Source organism: Boleophthalmus pectinirostris, unplaced genomic scaffold (genome assembly GCF_026225935.1).
Source record: "Boleophthalmus pectinirostris isolate CB_2022bp ecotype Guang Dong unplaced genomic scaffold, ASM2622593v1 HiC_scaffold_16, whole genome shotgun sequence".
NCBI lineage: Eukaryota > Metazoa > Chordata > Actinopteri > Gobiiformes > Gobiidae > Boleophthalmus > Boleophthalmus pectinirostris.
This window is the reverse complement of record NW_026571095.1, coordinates 7,456,750-7,471,266: the sequence shown is the minus strand read 5'-3', so window position 1 is coordinate 7,471,266 and position 14,517 is coordinate 7,456,750. Positions and strand designations below refer to the sequence as shown.

Genomic DNA, 14,517 nt, shown 5'->3' with positions numbered 1-14,517 from the left:
GTATCTGTTTTAAGTCTGTAAAACCCCTCACCACAAACTTTATACACTTTTCTCAGACAGGGCAGGTGCAACCCTTTTTACATCCTTCTTAAAACTTATTGCTGCTGTCATCCTGTTGTTATTTTTACAGGACCGCACCTGCCCGTTAACCCGAGATTATAACAAACTTTTGCGCTGCCTACGACACGGACTGAACTAAGACTAAAACATCTTAAATAATATCGATTTTTGTTTTAGAATTTTGACTTGTTTTACTCACAGTTCTGACAGTATCTTTTACGGAAGCTGAGAGGGGTCACAACAAACGCAAACGCCGCAACAAATGACCGCATTTGCAATAAATTAGAGTCCCACGGTCATTTCTGTTGTGGCTTTTTTTGGTGTGTTGTGGCTTTTTGTTGTGTTGTCGCATTTGTATTTGTTGCGGCGTTTGCGTTTGTTGTGACCCCTCTCAGCTTCCGTAATATTTAACCGTAAAACATCTTGAATTTGAGCAAATAGGTGGAAAATGTTTATCTACAACTGGATAGAAGATAATTTGAAAATACACTGAAGAAATAAAACTGTTAATTACCTTACAGTGATCGCTGACTGCTGCTTCACCCTGACCATGTGCTTGCAGCTACTAGCTAGTTAGCAAAACTGTGCAGCTAATTGGCTAGGCTAACGTTTGTTGATAGCACCACTTTAAACAACATAATCGCAAATAAAACAATGTTAAATAATGTAGTCTAATTAAATTTCATCAGGTCTTAATGCAATTTTAACATTAAAATCATTGACTTATTTTCAGAAATGCTGTCTCCAAATCATCCTAAATGTCCTAAATGTCAGATCTGGTCTTTTGTCTCTCACGTTCCAGCGTGTGTCCTCGTCACATGGAGAACTCCCTCCGACACATTTTCTCACGTCTTTTTTTGTCTCAGCTGTAGTTTACACTCCCGTTGGCTGGCAAGTGCAGAAAACTACATTTCACAACACATTAACAAGTTTGAAAACAAAATTACACTTAAAATACACATTTACATCTTGAAAACAAATTTCAAGTTTCATAAAATACATTTGCAAATGAGCAAACAAATTTACAAAACACAAAACATTTGTACAAGTGCCAAGACAAATTTACATATGGTAAAAACACAAATAAACCCCCCCCCCTGAAACAAAGAACAAGAAAGTTCTTGATGGAAAGGGAATGTCCTAAAAAGCGGAAATGACCAACGACCGTAAGGTTAATTTTGCTCAGAAGTAGTTCACTAATGCATCGTCGTTGTTTGTTTTCCTCTTTCTTCCCCTGATAGTTGTGGATTAATTCTTTATGGAAGAATGTTTATTCTTTGTGGACCTTGTTGGTTGAAAATTTGTTGAGCTGCTGGAGAATACGCCAAACTTTTCCACAGATATTTTGCCATAGAAAAGCATTAACATAAGTGATGTTTCCCCGACATTGTGGCACTTCCAGCCCTTGTGAAAAAGGTCTATGTCAGGCATGTCCAAACTATGGCCTGGGGGCCAAATGTGGCCCTCAGACACATTTTTCTTGGCCCTCAGACTTCCAGGTGAATTGGCCCAAATGACCTTGCGTCAATTAAAAAATAATTTTTTACTCCAAGTTTTATGAGAATCTACCTGGATAAAGCTGATATTTAATATTTAGTGTGTGGTTTTAAGGATCTTAGCATGAATAAAGACTGATGGCTCATTCTAATGTGTTAAATATGCACAGATTTCAATTATTCACAGTACTGAGCATCAGTCTACGGCCCTTGATTGGCCCTCTGCTTCTTCTGTGTTTGGATATGTGGCCCTTGATGAAAAAAGTTTGGACACCCCTGGTCTATGTGTTTCAGAGGTTTGCATTTGTGTTTTTGCCACATATAAGTTTGTCTCTGTGCTTTTACAAGTGTTTTGTACATTTGTTTTCAAGACATAAATGTGTATTTTAAATGTAATTTCAACAGTCAAAACGATCGTTCTTTAAGAGTATTTGGAAAGAGACAAGTCTTCATTTGTGCTGCTCTGGTGGGAGGGGCCACGCACAGAGGCGCTGGAGACGCTGCTATGCTAAGCGGCGCAGAAAATTAACAATATTTTAATAGAAAATATAATTAAAATATTTTAGTAGAAAATCAGCCGAGGGCCAGATTAAAGGTCTTGGAGGGTCTTATGTTTGACACCCCTGAGATAGAATATGTTATTGCACTTCTAGCAATATGGACCATAAGACTAATTTATCAAATACACTATAAACTACACAAAAACATGCAGAAAATATATCACACTGTACTGAAAACCTGCTTTGCCAAGAGAGCGGATAAAGATGTGAATGGATCTCACCCAAAGCAGCCTTCTTTGTGCATAAAACTTTGGAAATATTCCCCAGTAGTTTAAGCAAGGGATGGAGGTATCGATATTGAGATATCGATATATCGACACTGACTCAATGTGGTATCAATACTGTTATGCAAATATCAATTCTAATTTTAGACATATTACAGCAGTTTCTTCTTTGTGTCCGAACACTTTGAGCAGGATTATTTTGGACAGGCCTGTCTTTGTGTTCTCTTTGAGCTTTAGAACCTATTTGAAGCCCCAGAAAACAAATGTACCAGTCACCAAGAGTGATCAACATACAGAGTCAGCTGCTATCACTGCATCGTTTGAATGTAGGATTTCCTCTCCGGATCTCTACATTTGTCTGAAGGTAACTGGATTAGCGCAGACACTCACCTGAAGCAGGATGTCTGTGGATAATGGGAGCTCCTGATGTAATGGGCAGAGTACACATTTGACTTTTAAACAGATACTCTTAACACTTTTCATTTAGCTCGTTCAGGGATGTTTTTTTCATCAAGGGTCAGATATTAAAATACAGATGGAGCAGAAGTCCGATTAAAGGCCAGACTGGTGGGCGCTGTAGTGAATAAATCAAATATGTGCGTTTATAACGGGTTAGAATGAGACACCAGACCTTTATTCATGCTTAGATCCTCAACAGAATACACGAAATTTTTGATATTTGGCTTGTTTGTCAGAAACCTGAGGGCCAAGACAAAACGGTTGGATATTTATTTAAAAATCTTTGTCTTTTATGTAACTATGTTTGAATGAATGTAATAACAACATATTTGGAATATTCAAAATAAATAGCTGAAATGAAAATTATCAAGCAGATAAACCAGTGGTAAATAAATAAATACAAATAACAGCGAAAATCAAGAGTGGTGAAATTTCTATATTAAATTGAACAGCAGATGGCAGCATGTGCTTGTCTCACTGTGGCCAATGGAGCATTTATAAACCTAGAGGTCCAATGAAATTGTGCTGTGGTCTTTGCGGCGGCCATCTTGTAATTGCAAGAAGAGCAGAATTCTACAAGAAAATAATGTATTTTGTTGAAAAAAAGAGTTTGAATTAACATATAAAAATACTGTATATATGTGACACACTGCACTGGTCTATAGATTTTATGTCGAATTAATTACTGTATCTTTGAAGTTTTTTTTCCACATTGGATAAATTACAAATCTAAAAAGTCAAATTACCAAAGTCCATCCATCCATTTTCATTCTGCTTATCCGGGGCTGGGTCATGGGGGCAGTAGTCTAAGCAGGGACTCCCAGACTTTTAACCCTGGGCTGAGTCAATTTGGGTTCAAAACAGAACATTTAGTATCATAGGTCTACAAAATAACATCGTACCTAAAAATGTTATTCCTTGCTCTTTTGTGCGGCATCTTCGCTCGCTGATACTGTGGAAAAACATTACCTTAGACCATATATAAATACAGTCTATATGCAGTCTATGCCTTCGACCACCGTTTCCCAAAGACTGGGTCGCAAGAGATTTTATTGAGGGCGCCTTGTCACGATCTTCATGTAGGTCTGCAATATATAGTTCTACAGACAATTTTGTTCCAGTATTTCTGGTTCAGTGTTGAATGTTGAAAAGAAAAAGATATGGTCTACATTTAATGTCCAAATAGGCGACTTTATGGATCCTTTCAATTACTGTTTTTCATTGTTTCAAACTTGAGTAATGCTAATTGTTCAGAGACATGATCACTGTCAACAATCATCTTCAGCATCCTCATTAATGTTCAGTAATGCTCAAATCCATCTTTATTTTGAGGTTTATGAATAATATCTATTGACTTGGGTTGCGAAGGTTTGTGACTTTAAAAAAATGTCCCCAGAAATAAAAAAAAAGTTTGGAAAAACACTGCCTTAGACCATGGAACCCCTGTACCAAGATGGCGGCGGTATTTACGCGTAGGTTGAACGAGACATCTAGCGTTTTATGTCTTTGGTCGGTTCCTATTGGTTGCAGTGGCTACCAACAAAGAAGACGCTATTCCGGAAGTTAACAACGGGAAACCGCAGAAACTAGAGTTGTAAACAGAGCTTTGGAGTTTTACCGTGTTTATTACCGTGATTATTCTGCTCGAGAAAAGCATGCCTTTCCCGGCTGCGTTCGGCTCGCAGCTCACGGCCGTCATGGAGGCTCTGCTGAAGGCGCTAGTGGCTGGAGTGACCGCTGCGGTGGAAGATCGGGTTGTGGAGCTGAGGCTGGAGCTCCGAGACAGAGAGCGGAAGATCCGAGACCAGGAGCGGGACATAGAGCAGAGGGACCTGGAGATACTGGAGCTGCGAGCCGCTGTGGAGGAGCTCAGAGCCCGGGAGGAGGCGGCTGGGAGCCCCGGGGAGGAGGAAAAACCGGAGGAGACTGAGACACAGATCCAGACCCAGACCGAGAGTCAGACCGAGATCCAGCCCGAGATCCAGACCGAGACCTGCCAACAAGTGTGGACCAAAGGTGAGAGAAAACAGCGTCTAATTTGTATATACATCAAAATCTAATGATTCTGTACACAAAGTTAAATGATTAGTGACCATTACAGAATCAGTAAAATGCTATTTAACCTACCAAATTAAAGGTACTGCATTTTTAGTTGTATGGTATAATTTGTTTTAGTTTTTAGAATGATCAGAAAGCTGAAATAGTTTCTCATTTGGGTTGCCAGTTCCAAAATCTAAATCCAGTTCCATATATAAATAAATCACTTTGTCTTGCAAATAGGGGTGTGCAAAAATGTCGATATGTCACTTAATTTGATGATACAGTATCGATATCGTGGGCTGCTGTATCGATATATCAAGAGTATTTTTTGGTATATTTTACTCAATTATTTTGTTACAGCGCTACAGTTTTGTTACTTTTTTAGTGGGAGGAAACTTGTTTATGCAACACATTTGATATTTTTACTGTTTTGATCATTAAAATGTTTATGTTTCATGTGAACTTTGCACAAGAAGTGGTTTAACAAACACTTTTTGTATCACAGCCATAATTTAGCATTTATTTTTATTGAACCGTATCGAATCAATTTGAAATATATCGTATCGAATCAAAAGTGCACTGTTATGTATTGTATCGTTGACTGTGTATCGTATCAGCAACTTCCTAATGATACCCAGTAGGGCTGGGTATCATTAAGAAGTTGCCGATACGATACATACCTCGATACACAGGCCACGATACGATACATATTTCGATACAGTGCACTTTCGATTCGGTTGATACGGTTCAATAAAAATAAATGCTAAATTATGGCTGTGATACAAAAAGTGTTTGTTAAACCACTTCTTGTGCAAAGTTCACATGAAACATAAACATTTTAATCATCAAAACAGTAAAAATATCAAATGTGTCGCATAAATGAGTTTCCTTTCACTCCACAAGCAACAAACTGTAGCTCTGTAACAAAATAATTTAGTAAAACACACCTAAAAATACTCTTGGTGATATATCGATACAGTAGCCCATGATATCGATACTGTATCATCACATTAAACTATACGATATATCGATATTCTGATATTTTTGCACACCCCTAATACCCAGCCCTACTTGCAAATTCATAATGCCATGTGTGTTCTGAATGAAACAGCTTTTAATAAGTAACATTGTATATTACTGCCATGGATAACAAAACATTTAGCAGAAAATGTGAACAGACTTTGCATTCCTTGACATTAAAACAAAGATTCAAATCAAATATTATGTTACTTTGTATGTTATTAGGTTCTTTTTTCAGACCAAATGTTTGTTTTCATACCTGACAGTTTGGACTGCTCACTAGCGGTCTTCCTCAGAGTGGTCACGTGATGTTGCTGTGATGTGAAAATAGAGCCTAATAAAACATAAATTATCAGAAGACCAAATGAACCTTATTGGATTACGTTATCTTGGTTGAAATTTATGTTTTTAAACTGTAAAATGTATGAATCCTAGCATCTCTAAATGGTAAATGAAGCTTGATATGACCTGCAGACATTTGTATAATATTTTTGTTTTTGTTTTCTCAGAAGAAGAAGACGACGCCTTTAATGATGAAATGAAATGGGAGCCAACAGATTTTCTAACTGCTACATCTCCTCTCCGATCTCCTCAGTGTACTACTTCTGATACTACTGCGTCCAATACTTGTGCTACTATTACTGCTACTGGCGCCTATTCAGATGACAGGAACAGCTCTGACACATCACAGAGTTTCATGTACAGTTCTCAAGAAACAGACTTCTCTCATCTTCCACACGCAGATCCGCCGCTGGACTCTCTTCTGAGCGCGAATCAGGAGCTGTTTTCGTCAACGGGGCAGTTGGCGGGGTTCAGGTGTAATCAGTGCGGAAAGACTTTCACAGGAAAAGCCCGCCTGATCACGCACCAGAGCGTCCACACGGGTGCCAGGCCCTACAACTGCCACAGGTGCGGGCGCAGGTTCACCCGCAGAGACAGCGTGGGCAGGCACCAGAAACTCGACTGCTGCAAATAACAGGGCTGTGAGGTTAAGAGCTGTGAGATGATGCATGTTTTTGCTGTGGTCTTAAGGCTGCGGTCATGTGACATCACTGCAGCCACTGGATGAGCAGGCCAATCACAGCGCAGCATTGTGGTTTGGGCGGAGTCAAAAGTGAAGCGCCCAAATGAAGCAAAACAAAAGAAAGAACGAAAGAGGTGACATGGACAATTTTAGCAGAAATACAGACTATTTTGTCTGTGAAAATGGTGCAGAGGGAAGCGCTTTGTGCATTTGTGGAGAGTAAGATTTCTGTTGTTTTCTCTTGACTGGATTTTACTAAAGTTTGATTTCTCAGCTCTTTCTGGAGAGTCGTCCCAGATTAATAATGTGTTAATGTTCATCTCGCTGGCGTCTCACAATGTAACAAAAATGATCAAAACAACATATTTTATTTTTTGAATGGTCAAAAGTTCTCCAAACAGGTGAGCTATTAACAGTGTTGGGGAGTAACGGATTACATGTACCGCTGTTACATAATCAGAGTACAAATTATGAGTAACTGTATTCCGTTACAGTTACTGTTTCAATGAGTGGTAATTGGATTACAGTTACTTTGCTGAAATAAGTGGATTATAAGGTGGTATTTTCCTGTTTTCACATTTTGTGCTACATTCCATTTATTTATTTTTTTACTTCGGTAATTCCACTCATTGCCGGAAACCCAAACAGAACGTGCGCAATAAGAGCGATGTAAACGTCATGTTAAAGTTGGCGGTGTCAGTCACACAGTGGAAGCAGCAGTGCATTGGTAAAAATGCATTTGTGTCTTGGAAATTCTTCTCCCGATGTGAGATATATACAAAAAAAACAACAAATAAAATCGCCTACAACTTAAATGTGAAACAGGAGCTACTGGCAATGGTGAAAACAACCTGCATAGACTCATAATATCTGCACTACTGTCCTATAGTGACCTGCCACATGAGTGGACGCGCACACAAACACACACAAACACACAAAAACACACAACACACACAACACACACAAACACACACAAACACCTTCATCATCGTCATCAACCTGAGAACCCGCGGACCACGTCTCCTTCCGTAGTTACAGCGCGGACACTGCCGTCTCGTGCGCCGCGTGAGGACTGTGTTTTCTCGCGTAAACCTCACTTCCTCCTGTGCGCCTCTAAACCAGAACTAACACCAGGACTAAACCAGAACTAATCCAGGACTAAACCAGGACTAAAGCAGGACAGAACCAGGTTTAAACTAGGACTAAACCACGACTAAACCAGAACTAAAGACCTGGTCTAGACCTGGTCTAAAATCAGGAGTAAACCAGGTCTAAAAGGATAAACCAGGACTAAACCAGGTCTAAACAACATGACACCTAACAGTAGGTTGACATAATTTAAGGTGATCTCATATAAAAAATAATTTCTCTATCAATAATATTTTTTAATATGTTTAAGGAAAGGCTGATCTTGTTATTGTCTTTTAACAGACAAAACCTCTTATATTAAGATATCGTGGTCTTTGTTTCTCTACACCAAACAGTTGCTTATTCATGGAGACTTGGGCTCAGACAATTTGAAGACAACAAACAAGAATTTTCAGAATGTGGTTGCTACATTCATGTCGTTTAAAAAAACATGACAATATCAAGTAATCCAAAGTAATCAGATTACGTTACTCACTTTAAGCAATTTAATGGATTACGTTACAAACTACATTTTGGGGTGTGTAATCTGTAATCTGTAGGGGATTACATTTTAAAAGTAACCTTCCCAACACTGGCTATTAATGGTTTTCAGCTTCCTCAATTTTTTATGTTTTATGTTTTAACACAGGCTGTTATCTGTAGAAAAACTTTTAGCCACAAGGACACTATGACGAACTTGTGAAACATTGCAGTGCTTTCTTCTTGGATATTCCTGGCCAAACAGTTATACTTGCCTCTGAAAGTATTTGGAATATTGAGACTATTACTGTAAAAAGATATAGTATGTAATTGTCATCATTTTTTAGTTATATTTTGTGATTTAGTGAACACAAACTGTTAACTACACAGCTTTTAGTTTTAGTAATAAAAGTAGTAAAAAAAAAACAATTGCAATTCTTCACAATTTATATTTAAAATGTTGCATTTTTATTGCATTTTTTCTTTAATGGAAGTGATTTTCTTATTTTAACACTTTTATGGCACAAGACTGTGATATCTTCTCTTTTCAATGTTTGTAAGTTAAGTATAGATACTGATTTTCCAAGAGAGGCTGCATTTCCTTCGCGGGTTAGTTCTAGTGATGTGATGTTCATGAACAAGATCTTTGAAGCCAGGTATGATTCATTCTAATTTTTATGTATTTTTCGCTGAACCAAAAAAAGAATTGGCACAGAAAGAAGCAGATCACACGAGATTTGTGCACAAAAAACATTTCGGATCATAATGAGTAAATTATTTTGATTGAAGTGCATATTTTTATTTAGATAATCATCATTTCAAAGGGTAAGCACTCTCCCACTCTCAGGTTGAACCATTTAAATCAAATCTAAGCCTTGCTGATTTCTCTTTGTGGTTAGTTTTAGATAAAATGAGTTCTCACATTGGCTTCTGTCATATAAATTAATATAAAAAGAGCCAGTCTTTTGAATGGCTCCTTGAAATTAATGGATTCAAAAGATTTGGATCCAAAGAGTCAAAAGTCCCATTACTGAACTTGTCAGTCATTGAATTTGGAATTAAAAAACATGTTAACGTGGTCAATATCGATCCAAACAAATGCGCTGACTTCGGCATGGTTGGGTGCGGACATGGCCGAAAACGTCATGACAACAAAATGCCGCATGGGCCCAATCCTACGAGTATCATCCATTAAGAACATGAAATTGGACCACACATGAAGCATATTTTGGGGCATATTTGGGCTAAATTTTTGCATATTTTGGGCATATCTTAAGACAATTTTGGTCATATTTTGGTCAAGGCATATTTGGGGTGTAGTCTGACCATATTTGGGGCATATTTAGGATATATTTTGGTCATATTTGGCTCATTGTTGGGGCATATTTTTTGGCATATATGGTCATATTTTGACCATATTTGGGGTGTATTTTGAGCATATCTGGGATATATTTGGCTCATCTTTGGGGCATACATATTTGAGACATATTTGAGGCATATTTTGGTCACATTTGGGGCACATTTGGAACATCTTTAGGCATATTTTGACTCTCCTTGACTCTCACAACTCTCCTGCAGATGGCAGTATCACAACATGGCGCGCTCCTCGTCTGCGGCTATGACCGAAGAAGAAGTTGTTTCCCGGAAGTAAACAAAACTAAAGCATCAGTGCAAAAAGAGAAAGACGCGGAACTCTGGAGTTTTAACGTCTTTGGAGGATTATTCTGCCCGAAAACAGCATGTCTTTCCCGGCTGCGTTCGGCTCGCAGCTCACGGCCATCATGGAGGCTCTGCTGAAGGCGGTAGTGGCTGAAGTGACCGCTTTAGTGGAGGACGGAGCCGTGGAGCTGAGGCTGGAGCTCCGAGACAGAGACCGGGAGATCCGAGAGAAGGAGCGGGACATAGAGCAGAGGGACCTGGAGATACTGGAGCTGCGAGCCGCTGTGGAGGAGCTCAGAGCCCGGGAGGAGGCGGCTGGGAGCCCCGGGGAGGAGGAAAAACCGGAGGAGACCGAGACCGAGACCTGCCAACAAGTGTGGACCAAAGGTGACAGAGACAGCTTTGTTTAGAAGTAAAGTTAAAATGATGTTAGGGTGATCAGACGTCCCTGTTTACCCGTGACAGTCTCAGTTTTGAGCCTTGCGTCCCCTGTCCCAGATAACTTATACAAAACCAGTGATTTGTCCCAGTTTTATAGAAAGAAAGAAATATCCCAGGTATTCATATTTTTGACCAATCTGATCTCTGCCAACAGTAAAGAGAAGCATAAATTGTCAATTGTTTAGGTAAAATTCAATAAATCTGTTTAAAAATGACCAAAATAAAAAGAAAATGTGACTATACTGGCTCATGTTAGTCACGAACGGTCTCTGCATAACAGTTTTCCTACATTAACATTTTTATTATTAACCACTAGGGGTGTGCTAAAATATCAAAATATGAATACATTATATCATTTAATGTGCTGATACAATATCGATATCGAGGGCTTCTGTATCGATATATAATCAAGAGTATTTTTTGGTATATTTTACTAAATTATTTTGTTACAGCTACAGTTTTGTTGCTTGTTCATAGGAAGGAAACTCGTTTATGCGACACATTTGACATTTTCTCTGTTTTGATGATTAAAATGGTTGTGTTTCATATGAACTTTGCACAAGAAGTGGTTTAACAAAGACTTTTAGTGTCACAGCCACAATTTAGCCATTATTTTAGCCTGATCGTCTCTATTAGGGACTAGACCTTATAGAACTCACTGTATTACAACAACAATCTCCATTTTAACAAATGCTTTTCTCCGTGGAGATCAATGTTGTCGTTTTGTCTGGGATGTTACAGTATAGCATTAAACCTTTTTATCTTCATGGAGACCAAACCTAAGCAAGTTACAGGTCAGATATAGCCCCGCTCACAGTCAAAATTTCTGTTTTTCCACTTGTAATTGAATAAATGTAAAGTAGAGCTGTTTAATGTCATACTGTGGAACATTCCAGGCAGATCAATGACATATCCATGGAAACAAGCAGGTGACGGTCCCTCTACCTCAACGTTACTACCATGCACCTTTAAGTTTAGACTCCCCCATTTGTATTAAATAATATTGGTCTATAGAATGTAGAAGTTTTACAGAAATTTTACCTAAATAACTATTACAATTTGCTGTTTAATACAAGAAAGTCACATAGTGCATCTTTAAAATATTGCTGTCTTTTCAGAAGAGGACCCTGAGCCTGTGGTGAAGTGTGAGCCAACTGAAGAGTTCGACACAACTGATCCTGATCTCCACCACGGCCTATGGTCTCCGCCTCCGCTGTGTACTACTACTTCCGATGGTACTTCTACTGCTAATGCCACTTGTGTATTTGATGAGAGCAGTGAATCAACGCACGAAACTACAAAGTTACCGTATGCACTATTCAGAACAGCTAGAAGATTTCCAACAATCAGATCTCCCTCTGGACTCACTTCTAAACGAGAATCAGGAGCTATTTCACTCGCAAAAACCTGGATTTTCCCCGTTTCTCATAGCCCATCACGTACAAAATGGAGGCTTTAACAGAAACATAAAGAAAAGCAATTTGAACGCGAAGGGCGAGCTCAGATGTGAACAGTGCGGAAAAACGTTTACAGCCAAGAAGAGACTCATGAGTCACCAGAGCGTGCACACCGGAGCCAAACCCTTCAGCTGTAGAACGTGTGGTAAAATGTTTTCAAGGCAAGATAACTGTGTGCGGCACGAGAGGTCACACAGATAGACGATGAAATAAGACTTAAAGAAGAACTATTGTCCCTATTGTGTTATAATCTATGGCACCCGTGGAGAATTATGTTATCATTTGGAGCTGATGTCTCCGTAAACCTCATCACAACAAAGAGCTGTGAGCCCCTCCGATGGATAGCTGCTCATCACACTAGAGACTTTTTTTTTTTCATTTGCGTCAAAATGGCTCAGAGCAGTGACGTCTTGAATACAGGAGCGTAAAGATTGCTCAGACATGCATGAATCACACTGAATACCACTTGGAGAGGGTATTTGAGAAGGAAACGATTATAACATGGTTAAAAGCTCTGAAAAGTTTATTTTTCAGAATTGGTCCATGTCAAAGGTTCACTATGGAACTACGTACAAATCCGAGGTTATGATTCTCGATTTGAAAAAGGTAGCGCCCTCTCCAGGTGGTGGAGTTCAAGTATCTTGGGGTCTTGTTCACGAGTGAGGGGAGGATGGAGCGTGACATCGACAGCTGGATCAGTGCAGTGTCTGTAGTCATGCAGTCGCTGTATCGGACTGTTGTGGTGAAGAAGGAGCTGAGTCCAAAGGCAAATTTACAGCTCAGTCTACATTCTACTCTCACCTATGTTCCTGGTTTCGTCCAAATTTAGTCCAGGTTTAGATCTCCGTTCCTACTCTCACCTATGGTCAAGAGCTTTGGGTAATGACCAAAAGGATAAAAGTGGTCAAAATGAGTTTCCTCTTCAGAGTGGCTGGGCGTTTCATTCAAGATCGGGTGAGGAGCTCAGTCATACAGGAGGAGTTCGGAGTAGAGCTGCTGCTCCAATCTACCCCCGTTTCCACCGCTACCAGTTCACACACCCTGCTCTGTAGCACTTTGTTGTGATGATGTTTGGGGCAACATCAGCACCTATTGGGTTCTGCAATTTTTCAACCCGGGAATCAGTGAACTTATTTCTTTTTATTAAGTTGTGTTACATCAATATTTTGATTTTAAATGTCCAGAATATAACATAGTGAGATTATAACTTTATAGCAGACATCCCCATCTGTAAATGATTGGCCTATAGAATGTTATGATCTCATTTGAAAGCCACAAACAGACCCCAACCCCCAGCGGAAAATCCTCTGCTGTGAACAAATGGTGTAGTCCTTTTGTTAAGGCAAGACAAAATCAGCCCCCAGTTGTTTTTTCTCCAGAATCAGAGTCTCACTATTTGGAGGTAGGTGAAACATCTTCAGCCTAAAAAGTCCAGATGAATTCCTCCAAAACATTTGTTGCTGTGTTACTTCAGAATAATTGGTTTCTAGCACAAAAATGTCGTGACCTGAATCTTTCTTGAAGACTGCTGGGCTTCAAATGATAACACCACGCCATTGTATCGTAAATTGTTTGTGATATTGAATACAGATGGGGGCAGCTAAAATGTTGCTTTTTTGTGTGTGTTACATTTCTTGAGACGAGTCACAATAGGGCAAAAAAGTAAAAGGACTAAACATCATAATAATATGAAAATAATGAATGAATCAGAATCAGTGTTATATTGTTTCTTTCAAAAGTCGCTATACACCTATAAATACTTTGAAGAGTCAGATTTTGAATTGGCATCAGTGTTAAAATGTAGTTTTATATTTATTTATTTTTATTCACTCTTATATTGCTGTTTTTGCTATTTTTAACTTTAGACTGAAGCATTTTGGTAATGAAGTATTTGTTATGTTGGTAGTTAAAATATTCCTGTCATGTTAAAATTTTGCATTTTTCAGAATAAGCTCAGTGTTCAGTTGTGTACCCATTTTGTAATTAATGTTTTATGATCGAATGGATGTTCCAGAAATATTTTGCAAATCAGAATAAATTTGAAATAAGCTATGCAACACTTTACGAGGTCCTATTTTGTAGTTACACATTTAACACTTGAACCATCTATAATAAAAACTTTGTTAGAGATTATTAAAGAGTTTATTTATTATTTTTAACAATAAATACATATAAATAAATCATTTTATTATTATTATTGGTAGTAGTAGTATTTTTAGATTTTATTATTTATAATTTTTTATTATATGTATTACTATTTGTAAACAATAAATAAATATAATAATATATAAATACAATTTATACAATACAACATTATTAATAGTAATAGTGGTATTATTGTTTTATTATAAATATTATTTTTGATTATTATTATAATTTCTTTTATTAGTTTTCATTATTAAATTTCTTTCTTTCCTTTTTTTTACAATAAATAAATCTAAATACATAATAATAAATAAATATAATCAT

The 14,517-nt window shown here is 38.1% G+C and overlaps 2 protein-coding genes across 2 annotated transcripts; both read left to right on the top strand.

Annotated features, from left to right (window-relative positions):
- Positions 1–4,211: 4,211 nt before the first annotated feature.
- Positions 4,212–7,813, top strand: LOC110171934 (zinc finger and SCAN domain-containing protein 2-like). The gene is made up of 2 exons (XM_020937740.2): positions 4,212–4,815; positions 6,369–7,813. Exons 1-2 carry the CDS (start codon positions 4,455–4,457, stop codon positions 6,833–6,835), a joined length of 828 nt encoding a protein of 275 aa, XP_020793399.2. The 5' UTR covers positions 4,212–4,454; the 3' UTR covers positions 6,836–7,813.
- Positions 7,814–9,033: 1,220 nt separating this feature from the next.
- Positions 9,034–14,114, top strand: LOC110171937 (uncharacterized). Its single transcript, XM_020937743.2, has 3 exons — positions 9,034–9,147; positions 10,070–10,537; positions 11,710–14,114. Exons 2-3 carry the CDS (start codon positions 10,231–10,233, stop codon positions 12,048–12,050), a joined length of 648 nt encoding a protein of 215 aa, XP_020793402.2. The 5' UTR covers positions 9,034–9,147; positions 10,070–10,230; the 3' UTR covers positions 12,051–14,114.
- The last annotated feature ends 403 nt before the right edge of the window (positions 14,115–14,517 follow it).